Source organism: Ceratotherium simum, chromosome 28 (assembly GCF_057802395.1).
Source record: "Ceratotherium simum simum isolate JZ-2026a chromosome 28, ASM5780239v1, whole genome shotgun sequence".
NCBI lineage: Eukaryota > Metazoa > Chordata > Mammalia > Perissodactyla > Rhinocerotidae > Ceratotherium > Ceratotherium simum.
In genome coordinates, this window is record NC_141927.1 from 7,880,039 (window position 1) to 7,902,996 (window position 22,958).

Below are 22,958 nucleotides of genomic sequence, written 5' to 3' on the forward strand. Positions count from 1 at the left end.
GGCAACAGATCAGGGTGAATCTTTCCCTACCAAAACAAAATAAAAAGAAAAGAAAATTGGTAGAACCAGTTTGGCAGAGACCAGTTTTGAACTGTTTGCAGCTTTCTTGAAAACAGTCACTTAATTGGAGACCAAATCTGGGCTACGGAAGCAGGAAGGAGACAGAGAAGGAGTAAACTGATTTCCTTGGACCATGGAGAGAGGCTCTGTGTAGGTGGAATTGTGGGGAGAAGAAAGGAAGAGCATCTAGAAGACTGGAGACATTTAAATGTGTGTGAATGACAGTGAAAAGCCTGGGTCATTCTGATCCTAGCGCTTATATGTCAGGCAATGGTGAGGCCAGGAAAGAACATGCTCCTGCAGGCGATAGGGAGCCAGTGCAGATATGTCAGGAAGGGAGGAGCATAGAGAAGAGTGAATTTAGAGATTCCTGGGAATCTAGATTTCTTCCTTCGCATCCTGAGTGGGAGAGCCGCCCCTGCGGGAACACCACTCCCTGATGGGGGAGCTGCCTCTCCTGCCCCAGGATCTACCTCCGCCTCTTCAGACAGAGATTCCCCTTCACCCTCCATGCGGCAGAATGTGTGCTGCTGCCGTCACTTCCACATTATTCACGAGGTGGTTAGAACAGGTGACATGGAACGCAGATCTGGTCACTTAGAAGCACTCTCTCTAGCTCAGGCCTCTAAATATGTTGCAGTCACATCTGATCCCCACTGACACTTTATCACAGATCCATTTTAGACCCTTTCTCACAGAAAAAGGAAAGAAAAGAGTAGAAAAAAGAAATCTTAATGTAACTCAAGTCTAATCTCCAAGAGCCTTGCTGCAGAGACTGAGGGGCTGGGTACACGGTCCCCGCTGCTGAGCATCATGGCCTGTCCTGGGGCTGCTGTGTTCTGGTCCATCTTGCCCTGGGGTCTGCACAGGGGGTCCAGCACAGCAGGTGCTGGGAGTGGCCTGGCCCTGCAGGGGGTTGGTCATGCAAAGTGGCGAGTACACTGGTGCTTAGTGGGAGCTTCGGGAAGGTGAGGGTGGGATCTCCAGTCACTGGGGGACCCCGGCAGGGCGTGAGGGTCGTGGCCCAAAATGAAGCTAATAGGTGTCTGTGGGGATGCGTGACTCTGGGACCTGGAACCTGCATTTTAATCCTCAGGGAGAGATTGGGGTGGGAGTTCTGGCGCCTGGGGCTGTGCCCTGGAGAGGTCTCCGTGTGTAATACCAGGGGTGTTTAGAGCCCCTCGCCCTTACAAACTCCTCACTCTGAGGTCTCTGTGGCAGGACCTCGGGCTAAGGGGTGGTGTCAGTGAGTACCACGCCCCTCTCCCAAGGACGCCCTCGCGAAACAGGAGGGAGGGGGTGGTTGGGGCAGGAGTTGGTGGGCGACAGGCAGAAGGGAAGGTGAGACCCTTGGAAATTCTCCCCAGAGGGGACAGGGACCCCTGACAGCCTTTCTCAACTGCAGAGGGAGCTGCAGGGCTACACCACGTGCACTTTTCCTTACCTGGTGAGAAACGGAGTGGCCTGGGGCTCACCTTGTAGCCCTGTCCCCTTCCCAGCGCTGGGAGCCCAATCTGCCTAGGAACAGGCAATTCTCGGTTCCCGAAGGCTGGAGATAAACCTGTTTAATAATAATGATCACGTACGTCATTCCATTAGAGATTAACTATTGGCAAGCGTTATGTAAGGGATAATCAGTTTTTAAATTAAGTATTTAATAACGAATATTTAAATCAACTATTAATAAACTCATTAATTATGAATTTAATAATTATAATAGTAACATCTAAAAAGCTCAAAATTATTTCATTTTTTCCACAAGATATTTCTGTGAAAAGGACACTCAGAAAGCCAGCATTGGGAGTTTTCACCCTACTGTGTCTGAATGGATTCGTAAATAGCAACATTAATAATGTTAAATCCTCCCAGGAATGAACTGGTCTCTGTTTTCACATCACCAAGGGGCTTTATAAAGTGTGGGGATTCTTTCCCACATGAAGACTCCTCCTAGGGATCCATCCACATGGGTTGGCTCCCCCAATGATGACAGCAATTAGAGTCAAACACCAGCACCTGAAAGTCCTTGTATTCCTCATTAGGTGTTTTTGTTTGTTTGGAGATATTTCTGTAACAAGTAATGCCATTTATAGCGGTATTTATTTATTTTTTAAACAGCAAACTGATGTTTTAAAAGTAACCTGCCTGGGCCTCCTACACAGCCCTGGCCTCTTAAATGGGGGAAAAGACCTAAATGTCACTCTCATGACACTGCATGACACTGATGCCTCCTCTCCATCCCACTTCTCTCCTCCAGGGGGCGTGAAACAAGATTATAGACCATTATAGGAGCCATTGAGGGTCAATTAACTCTAGGATACATTTACTTATTTAAACATTCACACCAATATAGAATTATACATATACCTCTTTGGTTCATATATTAATATTACACATATTTACATTTGATTTTTATATAGTGTTATATTTTTATATAGTATTACATTAAGGGTACATAAAAATTCTTTTTTTAATCATCTCTATCTTCTGTCAGCTGCTAAGATGAATTGGTATAGGCCGTTATTTATATAGGATTTGCAATTTGCAAATGTTAAATCCTTTCCCCACTCTTCATCCTGATTTTTATCGCCCTCCCCCAGCTCCCGAACCCATGGGAAATGCTATTTTGGTCCACACAATCTGCTGCCTCTCTGCCTTTCCTCATTCACCCTCCCCTCTCCGGACTGTCGCAACTTTTTCACTGAGGGCCTGTGAGGGTCCTGCAGCTCCCGTGTCCTCGTGTCCTCTGCAGCATCCTGGTTCCTCCCAGACCCACAGGTACTAATGTCTCGGATTGCTCCGGGAGCCAAAACCACAGGGTCTTAGTGCCAGCAGAATTTTTTGAAGATTTTCATGATTTGGAGGAGAAAGAAAGAATGAACGTAAAGAAGGTTAAAAATTAGAAGAATAGATAAATTAGATTGTAGATTTTTCTGTTTTTAATCATTTCTTCCCATAGAACTTAAAAAAATATGTACTGTAAATATAAACGAAATAAAAATATTTTGGTCGTTAATAATGACCCTCAGTTTATAGTTGTTTATTGTTTTTCTGAGAGAGATGAGTTTTTATTGTTTCTGTGAGAGACATGAGCCCTTCATCTTGCTGATGTCACTCCTCACTCTTTTCTATCTGGAACTATTTTTTGTCAAACCTCATAGAGGGGCATGGTCACATAAAAGTTAAATCAAATCATTTCATCTCCAGAACAAAAACATGGAAGAATTTTAAAGGAAAATGTCTTTCTAATCTTGCCATATATCATTGTAAAACATTTTTAAAGGCAGTCGCTCATATTATAGCAACAAAACAAAGTTGCTCTCACAGTGCCTGTCCCGATGAACTTGTATGAGGCACCTTATTTCAGGGTTTCAATGCATGCTACTGGGGAGAGCTCGGACTGTTAGGTGGATGAAAACCATGCTCAGCGTTGTTGCTGCTTTAAACGTCTCTGTAAAATGTGGTTAGTTTACCAGCAAAGGGTCCAAGCAGAGTGGATAGTTTCAGAGTTGCAGCACCTTAGTGCCCTGATTTAGAGCTTCTTGTCTCCTCTGCCCAGCAGTCACTTCCATCTTCCCTTAGCATTGCAGCAGAGGCCGTGGGAGGACAGGGGGTGGACACCCTTGAAGGCACTAGCTGATGTGTCACCTCACCACTGACAAGTTAACACTATTGATCTAACAGATTGTGTGCATTCTCATGTAGCACTTTCCTTCCTGTGCATGTGACCATCCCTGTCACCCAGCTCTGTGTCCTCAGACGGGGCATGGAAACCAGGTTTTCTACCCTTGGTGTGTTCCATTACCTCACAGTACAGTTACACACAGACAAATCCTCCCAAGTAAGAAGGGAGGTCCTCAAATCCTTTGAGAATTTCCTCTACAAGACATGTGTAAGCCCTGGGGATTCTTAAATATATAAGATATTGAATGATGAGTAGAACTGTCTCTAAACTGGTTATAGTGTTGCCAGCTCAGGGAGGAAGCCACTCACATACGTGAGTCTCCCATTACCCACTGCTCAGCAAGCCTCCTTATTATAGCACCCAGAGCCCAACCACAGTCCCGGAACTAAAGTAGCCTGAATATAGCAGGGAGAACAATCACCCAGTGTCTAGTCTTTTCCAAATGGGAAGACAATCTCTGGGTGATAACTGTGCCATATTTAGAAGATTAATATCACCATTACATTTTAAATTCAAAGGTATCTCTCACTGAGTTTATTAGTTCCTGAAGATGAATTGCACAGCTGGTCTTCAGGGAAAACTGCAGCCCAGAGAAAGGTCACCACCTGGTGATTCATGATCACTGGCATATGGGAGAGTTCTGAAAGCATCCCTGGATCAAATGAGAACTACAGTTAATCTGTACCAATTTCCACTGTATTTAATGAAGAGACTATTCTGAGGGATTTTCACATTATTTTTTTTTAATTTAAATATTGGAAATCAAATGATTGAGGTGAAAACAAAGTCACATTTCTTCCCGCAGCACCCAGGCAGTGAGAGACCTCAGATTTTAGAACAGCAAGATTCTATGATGGATCGACTAAAATCACATCTGGAATTCGAAAGGAAAACTAATGAGAAGATCTTGATAGAAATAAATTATGCTAAAACATCTAACATCAAAATAGAAGGGTGACTTTAAGTAATAATATAATAATTACAATATATATGATAGAGTAATTAATGAAAAGATTAACTTGAAATTATAATGGAATATTCTAATAGAAAACATTAATTTCAATTTCACTAACATTATATAATCTGTGCTTATACTATTAATACTGAGTTATGCAATAATTATTAAAAGTAATTATACTTCATTAATATCATATCAATAAATATGAAGTACTATTAATATATTCTACTTTATCTTACTAATATTATGTTAGAGCTCAATAAAAAACATAATGTCAATAAAATTTTAATAGAATTGTTTCTGATTTTCTCAGTAATATTTATATAGAAGTTATATGAGGTATTGTTTGGCCAACAAAGAAAGTGATGTTTCTTAAGGGGCAGGCATTTTATGGTTAACTTTTTTTAAAGACTTTAGTTTTATTTATTTATTTATTTATTTTTGCTCGAGGAAGATTGTCCCTGAGCTAACATCTGTGCCAGTCCTCCTCTATTTTGTATGTGGGATGCAGCCACAGCACGGCTCGATGAGCAGTGTGTAGGTCCGTGACTGGGATCCGAACCCATGAACCCTGGGCTGCCAAAGTGGAGCACATGAACTTAGCCACTATGCTACCTGGATGGCCCCTTAAGACTTTATTTTTTAAGGCAGTTTTAGGTTTACAACAAAATTGAGAGGAAGGTACAGAGATTTCCCACATACTCCCTGCACTCACACATTCATAGCCTCCCCCATTATCAACATCACTCATCAGGTGGTACACTGTTTACCACGGATGAACCTACACTGACACATCATGATCACCCCACGTCCACAGTTTACCTTAGGGTTCACTCTTAGTGTTGTATGTCCTATGGGTTTGGGCAAATGGATAATAACATGTATCCATCATTATAACATCATACAGAGATTTTCACTCCCCCAAAATCCTCTGTGCTGAATAACTTTTTAAAAAGTCTATATTTGAAAAAGACTGAGTTATCTGAAGTTACATTTTAATGTCCTTTCATTTTCCACATAATAAAATCATTATTATTCACTTTAGATTTATGAAGAATTCCTAATATTGGTTAACATTCTCATTGGAAATGTTAAGTGATTCACACCATGGCATACTGTAAATACATCATTTTCTGGTAAAGAGTACTTTACTGGAATATTCAAGTCACTGTCAACTAGATTATCTTAATCTACAACATTCGGCCTAGGTCATAAAAATATTTATTTTGTTAATACTATTGACTTTAAATTGCATAATAATTGGTTACATTTCAATGTACACTTTTCATTTTACATAATTTTCCAATTTCAATTGTTCAGAAAAGTTTCCTCTGAACATTCATATTTCTGTAGTGTGTGAATGAGCCCAGCATGAAATGTTGCTAGAATGACAGGCCCTAAGATAGAGTTTAAAGTACACATTATTTTATTCTTTATATGCCTGGAACATAAGAATCCACATAGTATCACTTGAATCAGCAATGGAGATCATACATAAATTAAGAAATACATTTATATTTTACCATTACCCTGGTTCTCTAAAAAACAAGCCACAACAGATTTCTAAAATCAACTTTTAATATATATTTTATTTATTTTTTTGAGGAAGATTGGCCCTGAGCTAACATTTGTTGCCAAATTCCTCTTTTTCTTTTTTCTCCTCAAAGCCTCAGTACACAGTTGTATATCCTAGCTGCAGGTCCTTCTAGTTCTTCCATGTGGGACGCCACCTCAGCATGGCTTGATGAGTGGTGAGCAGGTCCGCACCCAGGATCTGAAATGGCGAACCCCAGGCTGCGAAAGTGGAACATGCAAACTCAACCACTGAGCGACCAGACCGGCCCCATAATATATATTTTAAATATTATAATTAGGATTTAATAGTGGCAATGACGAAATAGCATCATGTTCCTGAACTACGTTAGTGGGATCATTCAGTAGCATTTAGTAATTACTCATATCTTTCCTCGTTAGTTTTCTCCTTAATCAAATTAAAACCTAGAAAATTAAGTTTGGGAAATAGGTTTGCCCTTCTGGAGGAGAAAGTTATCATTGATCCCCCAAAACAGGAAGAAAAGTAGTTTCCCCAGGATAAACTACAAACCCCTGAGACCATTTCTTTCTAGGGGACTCAGCCCACTGTGCTCAGGAGAGAGGGACTCACATGTCAACTCAGCACCCAGTGTCTGAGGTGGACGTGCCCACTAGCAGTGCACACATGCCCTCTCATATGGATTCCACGAGCACAGTGTCACTACATTCTGTTACATCCTTTACAGTTTACACACTTACTTTCGAAGTAAAAGCATTTCTTTTTGTTTTTATTTCAACTGCCATGAATGGCAGTTGTTTTTTGTTTTTTTCACTACCATGAATGTTCTATATAAAATGATTTTCATGGTAGAAATTTCTATTTTGTATCAATTCACTTATTTTTTTATTGAGATGTAATTGACATATAACATTATATTAATTTCAGGTGTACAACATCATTTGCTATTAGCATATATTGTGAAATGATCATAATTAGTCTAGTTAACTTCCATCACCACACATAGTTACAACATTCTTTTTTCTTGTGATGAGAAATTTTAAGATCTCTCCTGTAGCAACTTTCAAATATACATACATACATTTTTTTTTTGTGAGGAAGATCAGCCCTGAACTAAAATCTATTGCCAATCCTCCTCCTTTTATTTCTCCCTTTTCTCCCCAAAGCCCCAGTAGATAGCTGTACGTCATAGTTGCACATCCCTCTAGTTGCTGTACACGGGATGCCGCCTCAGCATGGCCGGACAAGCTGTGTGTCTGTGTGCACTCGGGATCCGAACCCGGGCCGCCAGTAGTGGAGCACACGCATTTAACAGCTAAGCCACGGGGCCGACCCCCCATACAGTATTTTTTAACCACAGTCACCATGCTGCACATTACAGCCCCAGGCCTTACTTTATAACTGGAATTTTCACTTACTGTTTGGAATGTTCTCAGATGTGACAAAGGGTAGTCACTGTAGCACACGAATATGGGGCCACTGCTCACCCTCTCCAAGTTGGCTTCTGGCAGGGAGGGAGGCTCACCATTTACCAGCCCTGAATCCTATAGGGCTGGCATTTATGCACTTTCTCGGTCTGAGTTGGTTGCAATGGGTAGGGGTATGGGCTGGGAGCAGAGCTGGGAGGTTCAGAGCAAATTGACATCTGTTCCCGATGCAAGGGGAGGTGAGGAGCCAACATCAGGAGGGACTGGGGAGGGATCAGCCCTAAGGGAAATGGACCAGGGCTCCCCGGCTGCCTGGACACTGGCTCGTCCCTTTGCTGAAGGTCCTTGTTACCACCAGCCCAGATCTCTTCCTCCTCCAGTCAGGCTCACTGTGGCTCCATTATTTTCTATCTGGTTTTCATTTCCTTCTGTTTCTATCTTTGACTTGGATTCCAGAACACACACCCTGAATGCTCCAGCTCACCTCTGCCCCTCCTTCCCTTTGAATTGTATGTGAAACAGAAAAGACCACAAGCTGGTATGGTATCTTCAGCAGGGTCATGGTTCTCCTGGTGAACATAACCAATTCCACAGAACATCAACATCACCCAAGGCCAGTATATGAACATGACAGATCAAGACAAAAACAATTCCACCCTGTTATCATGTCTGGACACAGACAAAATGTGGACATACTCAAGCCACAAAATATCAACCATCCCCCTTTCTCAGCCTATATAACTGACTGCTGCTTCTTTACAAATTATAGCTGCAGTTTTGCTCTGTTCAGACGTCCCTAGAGAAAAGATTTCATAAGACACCAGTCACAGAATTATCCTGCTTTCTGACAGCAATCTAGATTAGACCAAGCTTCTTTGAATCCACCCCAAAATCAACTAACACAAGTGCCAATCCTTTAATAAGATCCTTCTAGCAACTTCTTACTGAAATGTCCAAAGTTCCATTGTGAAATCTGTCTCTTGATGAAAAGAGTAATAAATCCAATTTTTGTTCAATTACAGACATGTTCCTGATAGTCTTTAGCTGGAGGTCACTGATATGTATATAAAAAATATGAACGTATGCACATGTATAAAGACACAGATATAATTTTGTTCTATAAACCTGAATATGTGTTCTCAATTTTTCAACACAATTTCAAAAACCCAGATCAGTAAGCTGTGCTGAAAGCCCCAGTGAGGACTGACTCATAGATTGATATGTACGTAAGATGTGCTGGTTGGAGGTGACAGGTTATTGTGGAGCCAGGATACACTGGTAGGTGTGTATGTGTGTGAGTGATGGGAAGGGTATGTGGGACAGGGAAGAGAATATGCCATGATTCCTTGGAGCCCTGGAGTGCCTGGAGCAAAGAGAAGGTGTCTGTGGCTGCTGTCTGTCCTTAGCTCCCTGTCCACTGAGGCCCTGGTCACTGGGGCACATGAAACGGCGTCACAGTGTTGGTAGATGCAGAGGAAACTGGGCTCTTCCGGTGCTGTGGCCCCTGCTCAGGGGTCCTCACTCCCCATCCACAGTCCTCTGTTATGTTTTCTGCCAGATCGCAAGTCAGCAGCCATCCAGCTGCACCCACAGAGTCCAGGCGGGGGTTCTGGTGCAGCCAAGAAAGGAAACCTTGAGGCAAAAGAGCCTGGTTGAGGTGACAGATGGATCAGTGAGCCACATTTCTGTCAAACTGTTACATAGACTGTGATTGTGTCCTCATTATGTTTCTGCAGAATTAGAAGTGCACCTTCCATAAGCAGCAATTAGGTGTGTTGTGACTGTCCCTACACTTTGTAGCAAATCACATAAAAGATGCTGATGTTTTAAACATTTCCCCCCCCAAATTCCACTCATCACGATATCCTGATCCTTCCTCTCAGGTGCTCTGTCCCACCTCTGGCCAAAATCCAAAGGAAACGGGCCAATGAGAGGGGTTCAGGGTTTCTCCTCTATTTCACTCATTCTTCTCATTTCTGAGGAGGAGCCCCTAACCACCTACAGGAGTGTCAGAAGTAATGGTTTGAAGAATGAGAGAAGTAATTCTCCAGGGAGCCACGTGAACACACTCCTAATATCTGGAGGGATTAATGGATGCAGAGGGGTCTAACACTGTTGCCCTGAGATTCTTGGGCCCCAAATCCAGGGGGAACCTCAGGACTCCACTGCTCATTTTTGTAGCCAGGAGACTTCTTGAATCCTATCTGACTCTCCCAACTGTGACTTCACTTCTCTTCCGTAACTGGGTATTTATTCACCTCCAGGCTACTGGTTCTTTAGAGGGTGTCATTTTCTTTTTCAATTAAAATACAATTCACATGCCATAAAATTCACCTTTAAACTGGGAAATTCAGTGTTTTTTTTTTTTCCAGTATATTCACAGGGTGTGCAACCATCATCACTAATAGAGAAAATTTTTATCACCCCCAAATAATCCCTGTATCCATTAGCAGTCATTCCTTATTCCACCCTCCTCCTAGTCACTGGCAACCCCTATTCCATTTTCTGTCTCTGTAAACTTGCCTATTTTGGACATTTCACATAAGTGAATCACACGATATGTTTCTTTTGTGTCTGATTTTTTCACTTAATATAATGCTTTCAAGGTTCATCAATACAGGAGCATGTATTTAGCATTTCAATTTTTAACAGTTAAATTTCCATTATATGGAAATGGCACATTTTGTTAATACCTTCATCAGGGGACATTTGAATTGTTTCCACTTTTGGCTATTATGAAAAATGCTGCTAAGAACATTCATGTATACATTTTTGCATGAACATGTTTTCAATTATGGATTTGTCATTTGATATAAAATTAAGCTCATTTATATTCCTTTTCAATATTTTTTTGCTCATCCTTGTTGGTTTAATTTCATCCTTGTTGGTTTAATTCATTTTTGAGTACACAAAAATTTCCAAAAGCAAAACCATATAAACAAGCATCCTCAGAAACGTTCTCCTTCTCCTATCATTTCCTCAATGTTTGTCTCACCCCCTATAGGTCACTTATTTTAGGAGTTACTGGGTGTCCTTCCTGTGATTGTGGTTTCAAGGCAGCAGACGTCTCTGGCGTCACATCTCTGACATCCTGTTTCTGACCTGTGGGCCCCCTTTAAAAGGGCTCACCCGATTAGGTTATGCTCAGTTAGAAAAACCTCCCTGGTGATTGTCTCACAAACAGCTGACTAGGGACCTTAAAAACATCTGCAAATCCCTTCACCATTGCCATATAGTGTCACCTAATGAGAATGATATTTCATCACATTCAATGGCCCAGAACACAAGCAAAAGAAGGGGATTATACAGAGGTGAACCCCATGATATGGAATTCTGGGGGCAAACTCAGAATACCGCCTAGCAAAATTACTGTCAGCCCCCTTCCAACTCAGTTGTAATTTATATGAAGAACTGCTTAACAAAAAGCACTGGGAGAGAAGAGAATGATCTAGACTCAACACAGACCTTCTATCCTTGTCTCAACCACTCACCTCAGATCTGGACTCCTAGGTCCCCTCAGTGAAGCCCATATTCCCCCATCCTGTCCTTGAACCACATTAACCCTCCCTACCTGGACCCTCTTCCTGAGGCCTGTGCACATCCTGGACCACCAGCATTTGTCCCAAAGCCCCGCTCTTCCCTTGCTCAGGTCACTTCCAGTGGCTTAGCCTCTCCATGACCTTGAGCCTACCTCCAGATGCCCCCTTCTGCACCCTCATTAAGTGACCTGCCTCCTCATGCCTCTCCCTCCTTTCTGCTTTTGTCAACCCCTAAGGTCACCGAAGGCTCCCTTCAACGTATCCCTGCTCCAGCAACACCCTGTGCCTCAGGGGTCAGCCATGTGCCTGGGCACAGCTGCCCCCTCACCCACTTGTACTCACTTCTCCCTCTGCTGGTGTCTTCCTACCCCAACTCGGCCCTGGTCTCCTGGCCTCCCATCCCCTCTCTCTCTTCTCCTCTGACCTGTTCAAGATAGGAATGATTATGGTGGTGCAGATAGGAAAATGTGGACAGGTTTGATATTTTAAAAAGAGGAGTATTATTTTCACATTGACCTTATTCACAAACTATGTGTTTATTCTTCCAAGTTTGTATTAATTTCTACCCAATACAACATTTTAAAATACTGCTATAATAGTTAAATTGCATTATTTCGTATTATGATATTTCAGTTTGTTTAGGTTATTTTATGATTGACCCAAGTCTTTGTAATTATGTATAAAGCTGCATATAAATATAAATTGAACAACATATTAGGTTTTTGAGGAACAACTTTTACTGTACATATGATTACAAGTAGTAATCTATTGAAAGAATTGAATCAAATTTTTTATTACTTTCTACAAATTCTTCATTAAACATTCCTAGATCATAGCAAAAGCCTATATTTTCACCTTACATTGTTTATAATAGGTCATTTGGTAAAAATCTGAACACTTGGATAAAGTGTAGGTTAAAGGATTCTCCATAGAATTTTTTTTTGTACTCTCCACTGCAGATTTTGCTCATGTTGCTTTAAAGGAAAGAGTATAAATGATAAAGTCTTCACACATTGATTACAGACACACAATTTCTCCCCTCTATGAGTTATCTGGTGTATATAAACATTAGAATTTAGGATGAAGATGGTTTTTCATTACATTTTTAATGTGGGTTCTTTCACATCAACTAAGGTCAGAAAACTGATTGAAGGCTTTTCCACTCACTGTGATTATTTTCTTTAAGTAAAGGGTAAGACATGTGCCTGGAGTTCTGGCACATTCATTACATATACAGGGTTCCCCTCTAGTGTGAACTCCTAAGGCCAGAGCTTTGACCAAAGGATTCCTATGGTTTCTCTCCAGTGTGAATTCTCTTATGTTGACTAAAGGATGAAGGATGACAGAAACCTCTTCCACGTTTATTACAGACATAGGATTTCTCTCACACATGACTTCTTTTGTGTGAAAGTAAGTTAGCAGTTTGGCTGAAGTGTTTCCCACATTCATTACATTTATAGGGCTTCTTGCCAGTGTGGGTTCTTTGGTGTATAGAAAGCTGAGTGCTCCGATGGAATTCTTTCCCACACTCATTACATTTATAGGGTTTCTCTCCTGTGTGAGTTCTTTGGTGTGAACATAAGTTAGTGCTTTGGCTGAAGTGTTTCCCACATTCACTACACTTATAAGGTTTCTCTCCAGTATGAGTTCTTCAGTGTACGTGAAGCTGAGTGCTCCGATGGAATTCTTTCCCACACTCATTACATTTATAAGGTTTCTTTCCCATCTGACTCCTTTGGTGTGAATATAAGTTAGCATTTTGGCTGAAGCATTTCCCACATTCGTTACATTTATAGGGTTTTTCTCCAGTATGTGTCCTTTTGTGTATAGAAAGCTGAGGGCTCTTGTGGAATTCTTTCCCACATTCATTACATTTATAGGATTTTCTTCCCACGTGACTTAACACATGCTGAGTCACTGTGGATCTGTAAGTGAAAACTTCCCCATACTCATTACATTCATAGGCATCCTCTCCAGAGTGAAATCTCTGCTGTTCGAAGGAGATGAGAAGCTGTTAAAGAATTTCTCACATATGTTCATTTACTCTTTTCTCTACACATGACTTCTAAATTGATCATGCAGTGAATACCTCCTACCAAAATCTTCTCCAAATTATTTACGTCTACAATGTATGTTATTTCGTACAATGCAGAGATTGCCTCTTTCATTACATCTCAACTACAGAGCTACCATATTCATTTTAAAGATTTCATTAGCTTCAAACATCAGATGTATGAACCATGTTCATGAACTTTTCCTTTTATAAAAACTCAGGTTATGGTTTTGAGCACACGTTAATATTTTCCTTAACTTCAAACTACCTGAAACTTTCTGTTGAGGCTGAAAGTGTACACCCAACTCAAATTACAGTCACATGATTATGCTGCATTCTAAGATCTTTCAGTTCCCATGTCTTTGATGTGGAGTACGAGGGTGTCTTCCCCTGAAACTAACTATTGACATGCAGGTAGATGGGTCCTTCATGCAGCTATCTTGTACTAATATTATTTCTTGTTTTAGAGGGCCACTTTTCCTGGCTAAAATAATGTAAAACAAATAAACTGCCAGTGTGTCATGACAGGGAGAAAACTGTAGAAAGCACGCAAGGCCTGTGTGGGGATGTTTCAAACACTGACCCTTACACAGAGAAAGGATGTGAAAAGGAGGAATACATCAGTGAGTAGAACACAGGTCAGGAAACTGAATTTAGAAAGTATTTTCAGGGTTGAAATAAGAAACAATACAATCAAGTTTATAGGTAGGTAAAGAGAAGAAAAACTGTCAAAGGGAAGTGAACAGGACAAAGGACAGAGGTGAAACTTTATCTCCAAGAGGACATGAGCATTCCTTTTCTGAGTCTAAGGGGAAGTACAGAAGAGAATACAGGCCCCAATGGCCTCTACACTTTTCTGAAAATATAAATCACTCAAGGAAATCTGCAGCTGACATTTCCCAGGCCCTGCTGTCCCGAGATCAGGATCTTCCTGGTACTGAGCACAGCAGCCTGGAGCTCACCTGGACTCAGGCCTTGGGGAAATCCTCTTCCTTCCCTCCACAGCTCCTTTCCTTGCTCCAACTGAGAAATCACATCTGATTTGCAGACTTCATACCCTGTGTGGGAGGAAAAATGGTTCATCAGTTTTGGATTCTGTGCTGAGAACCATGTATGCTCTTTAGTTTCAGGGAAGAATATCCAGGAAGAACAAGGTGAACACTGAAGGACAGCTCAGATAAGAGCACCCAGAACAATGACCATATTGAAGGTCCTTCACCAGGGCAGGAAGAACATCATGACATGTGACAACATGGGGAGAATTTCTTGTTGCTGATGTGCAGGCCCAAAGTCAAAGACAGAGTTTGGAATCCTCAGGGTTGTCAACAAAGGAGGAATTAAATGTCCCCACAGTAGGTTGAACTTCATTTAAAAAAAAATTCCAATACACAGAGGTTCTACCAAAACAATATATTTTGTATTTGGAAATAATTAGATTAATTTCCATGAATAAATTTTTAACCACCAGCTGAGTGTATAGAGCAGAACAGTTATTTAGTAAATATTTAATACTTTCATTTATTTATTTAAAAATATCCATTGGATTCCCAGCACAGTCCTGGTTGTTAGAGATCAAGAAGAAAGAAAGACATCAAAGAGTGGTCAGGAAATCTGAAATCTTTTGGGATGACAAAATAGGTGTAAGTAAATAAAGAAATAAACAAATTATCTTCAAGGAGTTTTAATAACCCTGAAGGAATCTGAATAAGGGCTGAGTGGGGGCATGTGTGGAAGCTGTTCTGGATACTTGCTAAATGAATAAATCGGTGTTGACAGACTCACCCACGGAGACCAGATGACTGATGTTCTCCAGCATCACATCTCTGTACAGCTTTCTCTGGGACGTGTCCAGCAGGGCCCACTCTTCCTGGGTGAAGTCTACAGCTATATCCTTGAAGGTCACTGATTCCTAAAGCATCAAGGACATTTTGATTCAGCCAGGGCCTTCCCTAGCAAGGACCATGGAGTATGCTGGACGTGATAGTGCTGGGGACGGGTTGCTGCATGCATGGAAAGCTCTAACCCTGTTTGGGGTTCTAAACAATGTTTCCCTATGCTGATATGTCATGTGTCTTTCATACATACTCACAGAAATATACGCACACTTTGCAAACATAACCTCATTACGAACGATTATCTCATGAGGTTTGGTGGGCAATAACCTGGACATAGCAATGCCCAACATTCTGCAGGACTGACTGGGCCTGGATAAATAGGTGTAGTCTCTCTCTACATAACTCACATGTTCATGATAAGCCATAAGACTGACAGTTCAGAAGCAAAACCCAGGGGGCCCTAAGCCTGCTGTCCATAAGGAATGTGCTAGCCTGACCCTCCTGTGGTAAAGTTTTGCATGTCAATTCTCTCTGGGACCTCCAAGCATTGGTTGTCATTACCTCTCCTGTATCATCATCCTGTCTACATGCTCATGGGTAATAGAAGCCTCTCAATTGAACATGATCTTTCCAGTCCTTCAAAAATTGTTGCAGGACCTTAGGTTTTATTCTATTATAATCCTTCTTCCCAACACATAGCCAAAATTAAGAAAACAATAACCACCAGATATTTCTTTCAATTTTCAAATTTGAACAAAGTTTAATTACAAAAAGGGAAACTGGGTTGTTGGGGACAAGAGTAGTAAGGAGAAATTTTACTTTTCTTAAGTTATTAAAATGTTGAAGTATATTCTATAAAGACTGTAGTAAGTTTAAAATTGGGGAAAGTAACTAAACGACTCCTCATTGTTCTCTTGCTCCCTCATCCCCATCTCAATGCTGCACAGCCCTCCTCTGCAGCATCTGAAACACTGATGGACTGAACTCACCTGAAGGAACATCTCCCTCCCTACAAGACTGTAAACTTTTGCTCTTACTCATCTCTATCATCTGTGTTCACTACATGCCTAAGCCCACTGCAGACACCAACAGCATTAACAACTGAGTTACTTCCTAGCCGAGGCCATGGGATGGGTGAGAGGAAACAACTTTTCACCGTTTCTTCAAAAACAATTTTCTTCTGCAATAAATTAGTGTAAATACTAGGTAGAGGATTATTTCTTGATAAGTCTCTGACCGTCCATGAGCCTCCCAGAGTCCTGATGAAATGTGACTGACAGTATATTTCAAGGGGGAACACAGAAGATCCATGCCAAGAAGAGAAATCTGCTCATCCCTTGCAAAAATAGGTATCAATTCAGGAAAAAGAGCAAGTCCTACTCACCTGTGGTTGCATTGTCTACAACTCAGTCGCCCCCTTCTTCCTGTGTATTTTCACCCAGAAACAGTCCAATGAATAAGGAGACGAAGCTGAGAAAAGAGAAAGAAACCACGAGACTCCAGTCTTTTCCAACATTCCTAGATATGCCTATCCTGAATCTGCAGACATTCACAAGGTAGTGACTCCCTCCCATAGTCCAACCCACATGTAACTGCAGAGTGAACAAGGACAAATGGGGAGGAGGGTCAACAATAGGAAGCATTTGGCTATTGATACTCATAAAGGAGATATTAATATCCCCATTCCAGAAATAACAAAAGTATAGGGATTTATAGTTTAATTAGACATGATATTCAGATGTATTATTTAATTCCATACTTGGCACCAAATTCTAGGAGAACTTGACTCCTGTCACCTGGAGACTCTTATATCCATAACCCAGAGCATCATTCTGGAATTTCTGATTTTATAATTCTTGGTGAGGTTCACCAGCATGGTTTTCCAACACCCATCTCAGCTCATTATTGCCCCACACTCTCTCTCCTGTACCCTGTCCTAACCCCCAAGATACACTTGCCCTCAGTCATCTTGGCTCCTTCACATGTGGGATTCAGGCAACCTTAGCGACTCAACCCTAGCTGTATACCTCATGGCCTTGCATATGTGGCCAAGAAACACTGAAATCTCTGTAATGCTTGGCTGGAACAATTCAAAGACCCATCCCTCAAGCGTTCAGCGACTTATCATGAAGTCCAGCACATACAACCCGTTGCACAGGAAAGAAGCAGCAGTGCATTCATCACACTGTACTGTTGGGATGCACAAACCCCACAGACAGACAGGCTCATACAATACAGAATGAAGGGGTTTAGTTTTGGTGGAAATTTTTTGACTCCTTGGGATATCGCAGTGATACGGTGTCTGGAGTTCTAGTTATTTTTATCAGCAAGATTATCTCTGCATTTCATAATTTCAGTATATGAAAGATTTTGTCAATTCTAAAGCTTACTACCTAAAAAATGTTTATATTAAACATGTACTGCATCAACAAACACTGATAATGTGTCAACAACACGATATAATCAAAATGCTTTGACCCTGAGGGCCTGGGAAGACAAAAAAATTCTGCTACTATTAATTGAGACTCTGTGAGTAGAATTTGCATAGATATGTTTACATACATACATTGCATTTAATACTCACAATAAGCCTGCGTTTATGGATTAATTACACATTTAACAAGTGATGTGCTCTAGGTTCAGAAAGCTTATTTATATGACAAAATTGCATGGCCAGAAATTGACAGGGCTAGAATTTAAAATGAGCTCTGCCTGGCCTCTGCATGTCAAATCCCCAAATTTGCTCATCTTGAGGGTAGACACCAGGACCAGGTTTAACCTGTTCACATCACCTGTCAGATCCAGGACCAGAGACTCCTCCCTCACACACCTTGTGCTTTTGGCCTGTTCACACAATTACTCCCCACGTTCAGGTTCTCCTACTACATGGGAACCTCCAGTTCAATGACCCCAATTTCCAAAATCAGCCCCAACCTCTCTTCATCTTTATTGATCAGTGTCACACACACTTACTCATTTCAACCTACACACCAAGACCAACAATTCTCATGCCCCTTAGTCCTCCCCTGCATCTGCTGATACAGACCCCGACCCCAGATGTCTCTGCATCTGTTACAGCACAGGATTAGGTATTGATCTGTTCTAATGACAGTGCCATAAATCTCCCAAAGGCTTTTTCTAATTACCTGGCATCCTACTATGGCTTAATAATAAATTCATTCTCCCATGCTTCATAAATATTTCAACATTCCTTGTGCCTTTTGAATCTCAGAAATTCTCATTTTTTTCTTCACTTTTCAAAAATGGCTTCACTTCCTACTACAGAGATGAAACAGATAATTTGAAGAACTACTTCGGCTCATTGATATGAAATCTACACTTGTTCCTGCATTTCAACCCATCCCTGTATCCTCTCTTGTAAAATCTGAAAAGTCATCTCTATTCCTGATGAAATCCAACTTCTCCAATTATAACGCTTTCTCTTCTATTCCCTCAAATATTCCATATAATTCACTACAACTGAATTTCCTTTACCAGCAACCTCTTCATCACTTCCCCATCCTTCTCCTGAAACTCAGTTAATCTCTCCATTCTTGAAACAGAAATCTCCTCTAATCAATTTACATCTAGTTCCTGTCACATGACCTTTTCCCCTTCAAATTAACCTGAAAAAACAGTACATATTTAGTTACAATTTCCTCACACTCCCTCCCTCTTTGACTTACAAAAGTAAATAATGACGTCCACATTAATAATCTTGATAAGATCACGGTTATTCCCCCATAGTTATATCCAATGAGTGTTCTCAGCCTTTTACTCAGAACTAAAGCAGTATTGGCACATGATCTCCTTTGGGGAACTTTCTTTTTCCTAGGCTTCTCTGATAGGTATGATTCCTAACTATCTTTAAACTATTCTAGTCACTCCTTCCAGAAGCACTCCTCGAACAATAGTGTTGAAATGTCTCAAGGTTCAATCCCACCCCTTTTCTCTCCTCTTAGAATATCTCTCCTCTTACAATACTCTATCTTGGAAATCTCATAACAGTCCTTCACTTGCTTCAATTTCTTCCATTATTATTTCTAAACTCATATCTAAATACTCATATCTAGATTCCATATCTGAGCTATAATCTCCACTGTTACATATTACAGGCACTTAAAATAAAATATATTTCAAAATGAAGCCACTAACATTTTTGCAAATAAAAATTTCTCATCTTCTAGTCTTCAAAGTCAGACAATGGTTCCACTAGACATCCAAGGATTGATCTTTAACACTACTTTTCAGAACCACACGATTCAGCTTTGGTGCTGTCTCTACACTGAGCACTATCGTCATCCTTCATTTTCACTCCAATATCTACCCACATAGGACTACTCCATATTCATTAGGTTTCAGTCTGAGATTAAATGCCATTTCTTCAGAGATCTCTTCTTTGAATCACTAACTAAGTGAGCCTTTCCTTCTCAACTAGTTGTCTTGAGTAGCACCTTACTTTTCCTTCGAGTTAGTCATCTAATTTCTCACTACACATTTATTTGTTTGTTCCTTTCTTCCTTGCCAAGACTAACTGCAGAAAAATCACCTGCAGAATCATAAGGGAAATTTCTCTTTGACTACAAATTATGGATTATTAATAAATAGAAATTCCACACACACAATCAACTAATTGCCCTCAGATGACTAATACAAATGTCCTCAGAGTAAAAAATCATCTTCCTAATTAAAGTTCATTGTCAAAATACAGGAGGTTAGATCTAACTGAGGAAAATTTTCTCCAGTACTCACCAAAACCTAAGTAGACAGAAAACGTGTGATACTGTGCGGTTGTTGAGTTTACTGTCACCACACTTCTGATCTCAGAGCTCATTCTCTCCAGGAACAGAAATATGCTTGTTTTTGGACTCACTTTGAGGTAGTTGATAATGTCATGAGATTTACAACACAATGGACAGACCCTGTTTACCTTGGATGTCAATCAAGACACATTTAATCAAGGAACAACTAGTTTAACATAAAACTTGCCCTCTAAGTAAATCATTTAGATGCAATTATGAAAAATGGAGTGATTCTTTAAATCCTGTTGGTGTTCTAAGCCATCCAAAAGTCTCACTACTTTGTGGGTTTCGGCCTATTCTGCAAACTTTGCAGGGAATTTATAGCAAGGTGATCAGTCTTTATTTTTAATTGAGTCCAAGCTATCAAAAAATTCTCAGCCTGTGGGAAATTCTATTTTGGGTATTTATCTGAAGGAAATGAAAACACTAACTCAAAAATACACTTGCATCCCCATGTTCACTGCAGCATTACTTACAACAGCCAAGACATGGCAGCAACCTCAGTGCTTATATGCATATATATACACGAATATTATTCATCCATAAAAAAGGACATTCTGACATTTGCAACAACATGGATGGACCTTTGAGGTATTACGCTAAATGAAGTAAATAAAACAGAGAAAGACAAATACCGTATGGTCTCATTTATATGTGGAACATAAAAAAAAAAAAAAAAAAACTGAACTCGTAGATATAAGGACAGATTGGTGGTTTCCAGAGGTGAGGGGTAGGGTGTGGGGGAAATGGTGAAAGGAGTCAAAAGGTACAAACTTCCAGTTATAAAATAAATAAGTCACGGGGATGTAATGCACAGCATGGTTACTATAGTTAGCAATACTGTATTGTATATTTGAAAGTTGTGAAGTTCTCACAAGAAAAAAAAATTATAACTGTGTGGAGATGGGTGTTAACTAGACAATGTGGTGATCATTTCACAATATATACAAATATGTAATCACTATGTTGTACACCTGAAACTAATGTTATATATCAATTATATATCAGTAAACAAGTTAATATATTATATTATATTAAAAGAAAGAAAATCCGAGAGGAAGGCAAAAAATGAGTTCTAGGGACTGGCCTGGTAGCATAGTGGTTAAGTTCACACTCCACTTCTGCCAGCCCGGGGTTTGCAGGTTCCAATCCCTGGCATGGACCTATGCACTACTCACCAAGCCACACTGTGGGAGGAATCCCACATAAAGTAGAGGAAGACAGGCACAGATGTTAGCCCAGGACCAATCTTTCTCAGCAAAAAAGAGAAGGATTGGCAATAGGTGTTAACTCAGGGCTAATCTTCATCAAAAAAAAAATGAGTTCTAGTCTTGGCTTATCTCTAACTAGTTCTTTGGCCCTGGTTAAATTCCTAAATCAAGAGTGAATTCTTGTTTTCCCCTTACAGGTCAGAACAGGCCGTTACTGCAAGGCTGTAAAGCCCTCTTTTCACCTTAAAAGCCAGACTGCAGGCTTTTCTTGGCTGTCATTGTCACCTGGGGACCCTTTGTTCCCCATTCTCTGGGCTCGGGAAGGTGGATGGCTGATTCGTACACTGTTGTGAGAACTTAGCTAATTCAGTAAGCTCCTCTTGACTAATACTTCCTACCTCAATCCCCCACTAAGCACCACCCCACATGAGGTTAAACAGGGTCAGATGTACCTTCATGAGTGAAACAAAAAGTACTGTCTTTAGATAGTACCTCTGAGCCAACAGGTGAGTGTGTTCTGAACTTGCTAAAAAACATTCAGATAGAAACACACTGGTGATACCTTTGAAATTAAAAAAAAAATGTGGCACTAGAGAAGAGATGTTTATTCTCATATGTATGATATATTCAAGAATTGAAACATTGTGAGTGTTCTGGAGGGTGCATATTTTAATACAAAGGAAGAGAAAGCCAACAGTGCTTGGGTCTCTCCAAGTATATCTTGCTATGTCCTAAGGACTGTAAATCACTTCTACAAAAGTTAAAAACATTACACCTCTCAGAATAATTGAGCCACAATTGATAAATTATTTAAGTATAAGTAGAATGTGTTGTAACTTATTATTTAACAATAAAAATTAGAATTTAGATGTCTCAGGATATCTTGCAATAAACAGTAAATGATTCTGAAGAAATTTTAGACAATATATTCGCATTTTCAGTACAAGCTTTGGTTTCAAAATCAGTATTTTTCCTACCTTGTCTTTTTTATAAAAATTAAAGAAATTTGGAAGTGTCCTGGATTTATTTATTTTAACAATGTCTATCACAGTGAGGTCCCACAGAAAATGTCTCAGTAAGCTGAAATTAATTTAAAATTATCTAAGACAGTCATTGCGTCATGAGCAAATGTTAACCATGGTAATACTTCAATTCGAAAATAAGATAAGCTGAGGACCATTATTTTAAATACAGTATAGATGAGGCAACTTCCTTTAAAGCCAGGAAATAAGTTATGATTTGGATTTAAACAAAATGTTAACGTTTACAATACTGTGAATTTAAATACACCGACTTTTCAATTTTTCAGTATCTTTTCAACGACTTTCACTGTTTTGGAAAAATTACCCGCTAACAACGAACAGAAGCGCGCACGGAGCTGCAGACGTCTTTCCTGCCGCCCGGGGACTGGGCGTGTCCTGACCCGGCCCCTCCGTGTCCCCAGGTCCTTCCACCGAAAGTCAGGACATTTCATGCGTTCCCTTCACAACTGTGCACGCGGTTCCCTCTCTCTGAATCTGGATCGAGATTTCTGCCCAGAAAGGATCTTGAATCCGTAACAGGTGCTGCACGTGCTCTGATGTCGCCCCCCGAGCCCTCGGGGAGCGGGGCCTTCTGCACCAGAAGCCTGGTTACGACCCTGCAGGAGGGGCCGAGGACCGAGACACGCGGGGACGGCCCGGAATATGCAAGGCTCTAGCTCGACAGCTGAGAGAAAATATCCCGGAGAAGCCACAGCAAGCTCCCTGCTGAGCAGCCCGGCCCCAACCAGGATTTTACTCACTGTAGACGCGACACCACCTTGTCCGAGGCGACAGAGTCCCTGTTCTCCCTGCACAC

General features: G+C 40.7%; 1 protein-coding gene and 1 pseudogene across 3 annotated transcripts in view; both read right to left on the minus strand.

Moving 5' to 3' along the window:
* The window catches only part of LOC147913300 (zinc finger protein 705A-like), a 30,612-nt gene extending 7,654 nt beyond the window's left edge, over positions 1-22,958 (minus strand). For 2 of the 3 annotated variants that reach the window (XM_087418307.1, XM_087418306.1), the window contains exons 1-5: positions 22,903-22,958; positions 16,491-16,576; positions 15,054-15,180; positions 14,234-14,329; positions 1,505-1,621 (exon numbers count right to left, since the gene is read on the minus strand). In XM_087418307.1, the coding sequence (XP_087274433.1) occupies positions 1,505-1,621; positions 14,234-14,329; positions 15,054-15,180; positions 16,491-16,502 (352 nt within the window). In that variant the 5' untranslated portion in view covers positions 16,503-16,576; positions 22,903-22,958. Of the gene's footprint in view, positions 1-1,504; positions 1,622-6,006; positions 6,495-14,233; positions 14,330-15,053; positions 15,181-16,490; positions 16,577-22,902 lie in introns of those variants that run through there. The other variant, XM_087418308.1, reaches the window with a different exon arrangement.
* Positions 12,458-13,386, minus strand: LOC106800128 (uncharacterized; annotated as a pseudogene).